Source organism: Gobius niger, assembly GCF_951799975.1.
Source record: "Gobius niger genome assembly, chromosome: 20".
In the NCBI taxonomy this organism is placed as follows: domain Eukaryota; kingdom Metazoa; phylum Chordata; class Actinopteri; order Gobiiformes; family Gobiidae; genus Gobius; species Gobius niger.
In genome coordinates this window covers 9,196,626-9,208,139 of record NC_136871.1, presented here as the reverse complement: position 1 = coordinate 9,208,139, position 11,514 = coordinate 9,196,626, and the positions used below count along the sequence as shown (strand labels likewise).

The 11,514-nt window shown below is 41.1% G+C and overlaps 1 protein-coding gene across 1 annotated transcript; it reads right to left on the bottom strand.

Moving 5' to 3' along the window:
• Positions 1–371: 371 nt before the first annotated feature.
• Positions 372–11,306, bottom strand: fam210b (family with sequence similarity 210 member B). Its single transcript, XM_079579334.1, has 3 exons — positions 10,647–11,306; positions 6,543–6,742; positions 372–1,528 (listed from the first exon to the last, which is right to left on the bottom strand). Exons 1-3 carry the CDS (start codon positions 11,163–11,165, stop codon positions 1,312–1,314), a joined length of 936 nt encoding a protein of 311 aa, XP_079435460.1. The 5' UTR covers positions 11,166–11,306; the 3' UTR covers positions 372–1,311.
• Positions 11,307–11,514: the final 208 nt, after the last annotated feature.

The window sequence follows — 11,514 nt, the reverse complement described above, 5'->3', positions numbered from 1 at the left end:
CTGTCAGTGACTTCATTTACATTTAAATAAACTAGAAACCACAGTCCTATTTCAAAAGGGATAAATCAACCCTATTTATTTTAGATTATCACTAAAAGTAATATATTTGTGTGAGTGTTTGGTCCAAGTGTCTAAAATTGTAGCGCTGACCTCTCCTGTCCTGACTGAATTCTTGATCATTATTGGCTCTGTGCATAACTTCAAATCATAACAACGAAGTGACTTCCTGTTTTCGATCCAGCACGCCAAAATAAAAGCACACTTCTCATCTCATTGATTAGTTCAGCAGGTAATTGCAACATTTCAAGACTATAATTAAATACAGACATTTTAAGTGTTTTGTCTTTTAATAGTTAGGCAGAAAGAAAGCTGAAATGAACTGCTGAACTAATGAGTAAGACGGTGCTTTTATTTTGGCGTGCTGGATCGAAACAGGAAGTCACTTCTTGGGCGGCGTTGCTATGATTTGAAGTTATACTCAAAGTCAATTGGCTGTGAAAACAGAGGAGCACTGCTGCTTCATTAATATGCATGAGGTCATCTACAGGATCGATATCGGAATAAAAAGTATTGGTATCGTATCGCTCCGGAAAATATCGTGATATATCGGAAAATTGATATATTGTCACACTCCTAAGTATGAGGCATAAGGGAAGGGCCATCCAGTAATGTTTGCATTTCCTGCAATCATTTTTTTTTACTTTTTATGAATATATAATCATACTATCAATTAAAAACATTGATATGCTTTGTTTTTTGCAGATAAAAACACTATTGCAGCTGGATTATCGGCTTTAACAGCACTTCAGAAGGGTAACATTAACTGTGTGAATGAAGCACGGTTTGCCTTCATGTTGAGGGAAAGTTATGAGGTTAAAAGTTAATTCTGCAAGATATGTCTCCTTTGAAACCCACAAAAATATAGTTTAACCTGAATGAAATACCAATGAATTACAGCTGTTATCACTGGCCTAGATCAACCCACACAAATCACAAAGGCATTATCCAATTATTAAAAACACATTCAAGTGAACAGAAATGCTCAGGTCCGACAAGATTTGCAAAGTATTTTCACAAATTCAAGACCATTAGTGTTAAAATGCAATGCCAGTTTTAAAACTCACAATAATGCATTGAATGAGCTGAATGAACCTTATACTCAATGAAAATATAACTCCTTAACCTTAAGAAACAGTAGCTTGAATTGGACAGAATTATGTCAGATACGTTTGATATAAAGCAACTTAAACAAACCAAAACACATCTTTGAAGTCTCTGTGCGCTTTTCATGTCAGTAAACCTTTAGAGCTGCTAAGGTGTAGGTGGTGGAGGTTTAAACAGTCCGATCTTCCTAAAATGGCGGACGATGAGAGGCACAGACACCAGGGTGATGCTGATTCGGACCGGGGCAAACAGCTTGTGGATGGCATATGCCAAGACGAAGGTGCTGGTCCCGGCAGCCATCTTGGACCTGACCACAGTCTCACTGAAGCCCAGTTTACAGAGCAGCGCCGCCATGTCGATCCCACTGTGAACAGATGTGAGGAGTTAGTAATGTGCACTGTGGTCCACCAGAGGGAGACGTTTCTCCTATGGCTGCCAGGATATTGTTTCACCATTAACAACGTCTGTTTGTGTCAAAAGAGCCAGGCATGTTCAGCTTTTTGGAAACTTTTGCTTGAGAAAGTCACTTAAAGGGATATTTCAGGTTGTTTGACATAGGGCCTCAGTTCCTAGTTATCCAGAGTGTTGTTGATTCCTGGAGATTTTTCTATTCATGCAGTCCTTATATTTGAAGAGTTTCGTGGCGCTAGGCTTGTGCTAGGCTAGCGCATTTCGACAGTATCAGCTAGCCTCCCTTTAAAACAGTCTGACCCGCTCCACAGTGCACCTGAGGCAAATCACTTATGACGACAGACTAATGATATAAATATCTATGTCAATAGAATATATATAACTGATGATATATAAAACTGACCTTGCGTCACATGAATTATCGCTTTTTGAGGGACTATTTTCTAGCAGATCACTCCACCACGAAGCTGATGCTGCTCAAATATAAGTTATTTAAATGCAAAATGGTTAAAAATATTCTATCGACACAGACATTTATTTAGTGATTTGCCTCAGGTGCACTGTGGAGTGAGTCAGACTGTTTTTAATGCAGGCTAATGTGCTAGCCTTGCACTAGCCTAGCGCTGCAAAACTCTTCAAATATAAGGACTGCATGGATTTAAAAATATATATATATATATATATCTCCAGATATCAACAACACTCTGGATAACTAGGAAATGAGGCCCTATGTCAAAAATCCTGAAATATCCCTTTGTGCAAGTCAAGTCCAAGTCATTTGGTCCTTGGGGTCAAGTCAAGTCAAAACTTTTGAGCAGTCAAGTCAAATTATGTTTTACTCAGAATTAGGCCTAATGTTCACTGTGGGACTATTAATACTTTCATTCAAAATATGTTTAATCTTAACCTTAGACAAACAATAGACAATATGTAACCATCATTGACAGTTTCTTTATTAGTGGAAGCTTACAGTGCTCCTGTGTGCTATGATTCGCCCCTGCTCAAAGTTCTTCACCGCCTTCAGTCTTTCCGTCGCCGAGCTCTGTGTGGCTGCTTGAAATAGCCACGAAATGCTGCACAAAGTTTTATGCTGACACCTGTGTTTGTGATCAGCTGAGATAGGAGATAGGAAAGGGTTTTGCATCGCACATGTTGTAAATGAGTCACTGTGCTTTGCATCGCCTGCTGATACGCCTCACACAGACTCTCACACAGACTCTCACACAAACTACAGCTGGCATTAACATATTTCAGGTCAAAACACTGACCTGGCAGACTCGTCAATGAATCCAGCTCTGATCGCTTTCATGTCGTACTCCTGGAAGCTGCCCGCGCCGTACAGTCTGTTGTTGTGCTGGTCAGTGTTAATTTTGACAACATATTTTATTCTAGTTTTAGTCTTAGTCTTTTGACTAAAATGTAATTTAATTTTAGTCAAGATTTAGTCCAAAAAAACTTTTCAATTTTTGTCTAGTTTTAGTCGACTAAAATTGCATGTCAATTTAGTCGACTAAAATGAAGACTAATTTAGTCGACTTATACTTATAATATTCATTATAATCATATTTAATCTTGTTCCTCTGCTTCATGGAGCTGCTTCCACATGAATAAAGCTCAGACATGTTCATTTGGCAGTGAATTTAAATGACATGAGGCTTTTTCAGACGGTCAATAGAAGTTTGGTTGATTTTAGTCTCTCCTTTTCATTTTTATTTAGTCTTATTTTAGTCGACTAAAATATCTGGACATTTTAGTCATAGTTTTAGTCTCATGAGAAAGTTTTAATTTAGTTTTAGTCCAATTTTAGTCGTCAAAAATATCACTTTGACTAAAATTAAGACTAAATATTTTAGTCGACGAAATTAACACTGGTGCGGATTCCAAGCACTGACCTCTGTTGTCTTTGAGCAGTTACACTCAAATTAATATATAATATGATGTCACAGAAAGTCAGGGGCTTCAAGTCACGAGTTGAGTCCTCACTGAAGTCGAGTGTTTTCTTTATGTTGGTCAAGTACGTCCAGAAAATTGTGACTGCAGTCTGACTGGGGTCATCTGGGGTCACCTCTGCCTTTTTCATTTCATCTCTTTATCACGTTTATTCTGAATACCTTTATATTCTTTACTTCAGCCACTTTACCTTCAACTACTGTAGGCATGGAGGGTCAGGAGGATTTAATTGTCAAACTTGCAGGAATTACAAATAAAATTGAACAGAAGATTATAATGCCCTGATAGAGCCATATGAATCGTCTCGGGCCCTGAGAACGGCAGGGAGGGGTTTCCTCAGAGTCAGGACTTTTATGGCCCTAGTGTCTTTTATTTTATTGTACTACTTTTAGTTGTTACTTATTTTATTGTTTGCTTGTATGTATTGTATAGTTTCATTACTTTCTTGATTTGAATTAGACCATTTCTTTTCATTGTGTTTATTTATTGTTTTATTACCACTTTGGAACTTTCATGTTGTTTAATGTGCCATACAAATAAAGTGGATTGGATTGTGTTTCAATTTTATTTTATGCAGCTAAAATCTTCAGTCTTCATGAGGATAAAAGACAGGCCTAAACTCTGACAATGTTCAAATCCCAGCTGTGCATACGACAACCTAGAATATTTCGATTACCACTTTATATAGAAAGGAAATATAGTAAATCCATACGTCATCTAGCAGTCAGGATCTTTCATTTCCATAGGGATGCTTTTTGCAAACTAAACAGTTCAGTTTGTAACAATAAACTAATAATGTTATGGAATTGCATAGAGACACTATAAAATATATACCTATGAGATGTGGCTCCCTTGTCACACATTACCGGCTCCAGCACTAATGAGCAGCACACTCAGCTAAATGCCAATAGCAGTCAGCTAAATATAATGCTCCATCTGCAGGCTGACTGTGCTGTATTAGTGAGCCGCACGTCCCGGCTCTGTGGTGGACCAGGTATAATGCTTGTGGTCGAGTCCCCTTTCAGTTCAAGGGTCGTTATCGGCTATAAGAGAAACCTGTCAGAGAGTTTGTGCCAAGACCCTGTGGTCCAAACAGTCTGGCACAAATCCAGAAAACAGTGTGCTGCTGTTAGACGCCGAGCTTATGGCCTTTCACAGCGGCCCCCAGTGAAAGGAATGTGTGCAAATGTGTATCGTCAGACAGAAAATTAACACGACTTAAAAGCATCTCAAACTAATCAGAATTATCTACAAATGACCACATGTGATTATATTGAAAGCTGGAGACATGAATGAAAGCCTTCTTCAGGAATGCATTTGCAGTGGGGTAGTAATATTTTAACATATAAATTTACTCCTAACAAATCTAGATCATATAAAAGAGCTACAGTGTGGCTCAAGCTCAAATAAATTGTTTTTTTATTTGAGCTTGAGGCTGCATTTGATCAACACAGCTCAATTGTTTGTGTACACTAACAATTAAGTCCTTCTTCTCTGAAATGCTGACTGTGCTTCTTGGTCAAAACAAACCCATTCTTGTGTCTACAAACAATCTGCACCTAAGAAGGTTTTTTGTTTTGTTATTGGTTTTCATTATTCACCTTATTCCGGACGTTCGCGTGGGCGCCGCCATTAATTGTGCCCGCCCCTTTTATCCTATCTGTTAACATGGGACTGGAGAAGTCCAAATAAAATCGGTCACTACACGAAAACAAAGTCAGTGCAGTGTTGACATGTTGGTGCAAATGAACATTGGCCATTTTACACAAATCAATCGACTAAACATCAGATTTGAGCGGAGAACATTTTCCCTCGTTCCCCGTTTAAATGAACGGGCTTCGTGCTCGACCGGAAGTGTCTGGACAACGGAAGTGCCGAGACAAAGTGGCAAAAGCGGGCGGTGCGGAAAAAGGTGAATTCCATGTACATGCAACGGAAAGGGTTTAGGCTGAAGTTAAAGGAAGAGGTCACCGTTTTTCCATACTGAGACATGTTCTTACCATACTTATACGAGTTGTTAGCGTTTAGCCTCTCCTCCCCTCCTCTATGGGGCCAAACGGGGGTGAAGTTAGAAGCAACCAAGCTCTTTCACGTTTTTTCTATTTAAATACATTACGTGAGCAGTTACACGATCCAAGTATAGCCACACAAAAATAAACATGTCGATTTTCAAAGCGGATAAAAAGGGGAACTATATCGTGATAAAGTGAAGATATTACTCCGCGGACGTCGAGGTGCTCCTAAGGTATTATTACGCCTTACAATATAGTTCCCCTTTATATCCGTTTAGATATAAAGGGGAACAAACTGACTTCATTCAAACTAACATCGACATGTACTACTCACGTAACCGTATTTAAATAGGGAAAACATGGAAGAGCTTGGTCGCTTCTAAATTCACCCCCTTTTGGCCCCCTTAGAGGTGAGGCCAAATGCTAACAACATCTTTGGTCTATTTGTGTGACTGAGCGCACGCACAAAGACCAGACAGGTACACATCAACTCGTCTAAGCTCAGGTAAGAACATATCTCAGTATGGAAAAACGGTGGCCTTTTCCTTAAAAATGTATTATGCCTCACCCTGTTTCCAAACTTCAATGAGACAAAATCCCAAATTATGTTTATTTGTCATAATTTAATTCATTCTTCTTTTCAGTAATTGCTTTTTTTAGTCATCCTGATCTCTATATTTTTTAATAATAGTGTATTTAGACTGTTTTGGACTGTTTTAACTTTTGCTTTATTGACTGGTTCCTCTGAGGCTACGCTGACTTTTCCTATGTTTCAACAACTCCTGGATATAGGGCCTTGTACAGCACTATTAATGTATTAAGGTCAGCAAGATCATGCATTTTCAATAGGTTTAGCTTTAAAAAAAAACAATAGGGTTTGTTGGTGCATAGAAATCTGCTTTAGTGATGATTCTAATCGTCTTTTTTGGAGTTCTTTTTTTCTCAAAGGTGAGCTGAATGACCCCGAATACAACTATAAGAGTAAAACTTTTCCCAGAGTCTTACCTGGACACGAGGAGGTAGAACATGCCCAGAGACATGAGGGAGATGCAGACGTGGAAGGACACGCCCACAGCGCCGTACTCTTTGAAGACCTTCTTTAACTGCTGGGTCTTGTTCGGTTTGCCTCCCTCCGGATCCGGCTCCGGTTTCCCAGAATCCTTTTCTTGAGACGACGAGGGGGGGTCCTTTAAAGACTGCTCATCCTGGACATTAAAACAAAAGAGAATTTGAAATATGTTCTACAACACGGTGACATCTTTTTTTTTTTTTAACTCTTGATCTATTTCTTTGACCTAAACCCAAATAGAGACACTCTCCCACCTCCTCTCAGAGCTTCATATCTGGGCTTAACAAGACTGTGGGAACCCAGGGTGCTGAGGGCGCTGTAGAACCCCCTGTTGGATCATTCATGCATTACAGGCAGTATTAAATAGATAGGGCAATCTTGTATCTCAGCGCTCCCCTAAAAAAATATCTGCCCACGGCTCTGGGGCTTAATGAAGTCAGTTTGTCAGTAGACCACAATGGCCCTCTCATCAGAGCACACAGCCCTGTGTTGGTGACCTTTCGGATGACGACAGGGAGAGGAATAAACCCACTCGCACAATGAAGTCGACACAGTGACAGCGGCTCCACTCTTGTACAGTAGTGCTTTAACACAGCTGTAACTGCATTTACAGCACGGGCACAAAAGGACAGGGGGCGGATATCCAGCAGCTGAACAGCTTAACACAGGAAACGGGGGCTGTGTTAAAAGTGAGCACTCTTACAGCTCAAGAGGCTGGGGTTAAACGTGATCATGATAAAATATAAAGAAAGTGTTGCAGGTAAATGGGCTCAACATATAAACAGTGCTTTTTTTTCCATCTACCAGGCAGTCAAAGCGCTTTACAGCAAGGAACAACTCACCCATTCACACGACAATGTACACAGACACTGGGGGCATGGTGGTTGAAGTGTCTTGCCCAAGGACACAATGACAAAGTGCACCTGCAGGAGACGGGATTCGAAGGTGGGGCTCAGAGCTTTTTCTGGTCAGAGGGTCAGACCTTAACCTCTTAACCCCCACCTGAACCGAACATATTTTCTCCAGTTTGGCTTTAGCTTCTTGAAAACAGCATCAAAACAGCGACAGAAACTAGATGGAAATGGAACAAAAGGAGCGGCAAAAATGTGACGCAAAAGTGACAAAAAAAGCTACAAACACGCAACATTAAAGCCACAAAACACTATGAAAAAAGTGACAGCAAAAAAATAGGCATCAAAAAAGAAAAAATGCAGAAAAAGAGACACAAGAGAGTCACAAAAAAGCAATGAAAAAAAGAAAAAGTCAAAAAAAGTAACGGCAGCACAGAAAGGACCTGAGGAGAAAGATCCATAAGGCCAGCAAGCGCAGGGAGGGCTTCAAGGAAAAATGGTCAGGAACCACTGGACAAAACAATTTCATTCGTTGAGGGTAAAATGACATCATCAAATTATCGGCCATTATAGTCCACCAAACCCCTTTTTTCTGTCCACATCTATGTCTTTCGCATCAACCAACTTCCACAACAAAATCCCCTCCTGCATGTGGTCTCTCCTCTTCTTCCTGCTTTTCACCTAACGGTTCAAACCTCAAAATCCTTAGAATTTACCAGGACTGATTCAAGAAGCCATTGCATCCTTTTAGCTGCCACAAAATACATGAACATATCAATGCAGCCTGCTCCTAAAGAAACATGATTATTTCACTGCACACTTTAAAAGCTGTACTGAGTAACTTGTTTACGTTAATAAATCCTTTTCATAGTACCTCTGGGGGTAACACAAGTGTTAATGGGATGATTGGAGGTTCTTTCATCTCCTACTGGTGTCTCTGGCCAGAAAACCATAATTGTAACTCTCCTTGCACCAACCCGGAGACCCAATACACACTAATGGAATCACGAAGAAGAAGCTAACAGGCTAAAGGGCTAGGCTAATTGTGGGCTAGCACCACTTTAGCAGTATTTACAGCCAAGTTTGAGTGAAAAAAATATCTCCATTGTGTCATTGGATGCACAATATCCCTCTCTCCCTTGTTACGACATGTTACGACACCTGCAGTGGCGCTTATGGCCTCTAGGGGCATGAGTTACTTACTGCTTTAATACAGTACTTATTGTAAACACACGTTTTTGCATAATAATTTCTAATTTCAAAAAGTAAAATGCTGCAATTCTGGTTAGGATTTGAAAACTAGAATGTGTTATATTTACCAGTGGTGACCCAGCAGCTAACAATACTGTTCTTAGCTAATGTTCTCTGGGAAGCAGATACCCAATATCATGTAAATAAGAGTTAGTATCCCATCACAGAAAGGACTTATATGTATGGCATTCAAATGCTTAAATAGACGCCTTCACCTCACAAACTGCCGCTGTTGTGCCTCAGCTACTTCTGTCAGTCTCCCATTATGCTGCAATTAGTGAGATGAACTGACACAGAAAAAACAGAAAAACAAACAGATCTTTTCCCGTGAAGTAATTTGTCTAAATAAAATTGGCACCCTTTCCCTGGATGAAACCATGGCCATTTTTTGTATTCACTGGTTGCCAACAATAGACAATAGAGAGAGGGTGAGTGGGAGAGGGGGCGCGCCACTGCCGCTCAGAGGGGGGACCGGCCAGGCAGAAGTGTCAGCAGCAGGCAGCAGTATGGGAGGGTCATGTGAGGGAGGAGTAGTACCAAGGAGGGTGGTGCAGGGGAACAGTGTCGCTGCTGTGTCTGATAACAGCTTTTCACTGCTGTGAAAACACATGCAGACAGAGAAAGTCACATGCAAAGTCACAGCGACACTCAAAAAGCAGAGGGACACAAGGAGACTGTGAGGACAGGACAGAATAGAACAGCTTTAGTTGAGAGGGGAGTCTTAACTAGATTATGTATCATTATAGTGTTTCTAAAATTATGCATTTTAGACCAAACACCCTACAATTCAATATACAGGGTTTACAATGTTTTATGACTTTTGATATTGTAGGCATGCATTGATCCGTGTATCACTATTAAAAAAAGCACCTGCCAAACACGGAAATGACAATGCTAAAAAAGCATTGACAGCAGTGTTGCACAATGGGTTCCATTTCAGACAAGGTAAGGAGTAAAAGCAGTGACATGCAATATGCAATATTTATGTCTGCATTATTCTACTGCAGTTTATGTAGGCTACTTTATGAAAGTGGCTCCGGTTTCCCATTGATCCATTTCCTTCAGCTTTATCCAAGGTCAGCATAGATGTCGAGACATCCCGCACAATTCCTCCAGCTCTTCTGGGGGGCATAACAGGGCAAATCCTGGGCACCCGAGCCACGTCTAAACATGGAGGACCAGCCACTCTAATCCAAGTTTAAGCCTCTTAATTTTTAATCCATGTTTAAATAAAGTGATTAGTGAATAGTGAAGTGAAATGTGTGATCCACAAAAACAAGGAAGAATAACTGCAGTCGTGGATCAAGGATTGTGTAATGAAAACAAGGCCATCCTACAGAGCACACAGAACACAGCATTTAAAATAACTATTTTCTAACCATTTTATTTTCTACTTTCTATAGGCATTATGCAATTCCTGTCGTAACAGGAATTGCATAATGCCTACAGAAAATGTAGGACTATGAGTCAGCACCATCATAATCATAATTGATCGACTGACTGAAAGCCTCACCTACTTACAAAGGGAGAGTATCTAGATTCAAAATCAGGTCTTGTTTATTGTTGATATTCGAGATTTCAGGAAGAGAAAATAGTTTGTTGGTATGGAAACAGGGATTTGAAAGGAATGAAAAACCCACTGTTAGCAGCCAAGTTGTCTCCCTTTCCCTCATTAGTTTCCAATGGCAACAGTGTCAAAAAAAAGAAAAAAAAGAATAGTAGCTTATGCAGTGGATCAGCTGGCAGACATGGCAGCCCCTGAACGTGCAGCTCCATGCATATTTCATATTATTTTACGCACAAGTTCCAGTCATGATGTCAGCACAGCACCTTGTTGCTCATGGCCACATTGTGCACACACACTTTTGGAGGTAGCCGCGCGCCCTTTGACTCCACTTTGGGAATAGGCAAACACGGGACTTGAATGGCTTAATTTACCCCTTTGTCGGTCACGCTCCGCGGCTCCACGCTGGCCTCGCGTTGCTTTGTGGCGGCGGCTGTGGAAGAAGCTCTCGTCAGCATGGTTCCCGTGGAGCGGCGTCGGCTAAAAAAAAGCCCTGGAAAACAACCATTACCGTCGACCGCGCTCCTCGTAACCCGAAGCCCGAGCTGTGGCGTAAGGATGTGCCCTCTCCCGCCTTGACTTTGTCCACTTTTAGACAGAGACGTAGCAATCGTAGCTATCCTGTCCAAGTGCTGCCAGTCTGATAAGAAACCGCGCGACGAGTCCCACTTTTGGTACAAATACGCATCCCTGTCTCTTTCTCGCGCGTGGTTTACATTAGTTACGTGTCCTTTGGAGGCGGCTGGACACAGAAAACTATCTGTGTGCAGGACGTGCACCTTGTGTAATGTCAAAGTGACGTTTCTCAGTCTGTTTGCTGGGACTTCAAATGGAGACGGTCCATGCGTTATGAAAGCCCTCCCGAGTGGCTTTGCGGAGCGACACAGAAACATCCTTCCCGAAGCGCTCCCGTAATATATCCGGAGATGGCTGTTGGGAAATGTCGCGGCTAAACGCTGTAATTAGCGTTGTGTGTGGCTGTAAACATGTTTCCCTGCGCCCTGTGGGCTCTCGGTCCCTGCGATGACCGATTATTACCCACAGCCAATGAGCGGCCGCGCGCAACCGCACATTGCAAAGTACACACAGGGAGGGAGGGGCATTTAAAGGCGTAATGCTACCTGATAAAAAGGTTAATCAAGCGAAGTAGGCCGACGGTTTTTCATTACAAAAGTGAGAGTTTTACAAATTGAAAACATTATGTAGCTATAATTTACAGCCTGGGTCTGCAATTCGACTAAG

Bases quoted from the DNA above. Each gene is read 5' to 3' on its own strand.
- fam210b (XM_079579334.1), bottom strand. From the start codon at position 11,165: ATGTTTCTGTGTCGCTCCGCAAAGCCACTCGGGAGGGCTTTCATAACG. The intron at 6,743-10,646 runs GTAAATTAAGCC...TTTAATGTCCAG, and splicing joins GGAGCGTGACCGACAAAGGG to GATGAGCAGTCTTTAAAGGA. The intron at 1,529-6,542 runs GTAAGACTCTGG...ATCTGTTCACAG, and splicing joins TTCTACCTCCTCGTGTCCAG to TGGGATCGACATGGCGGCGC.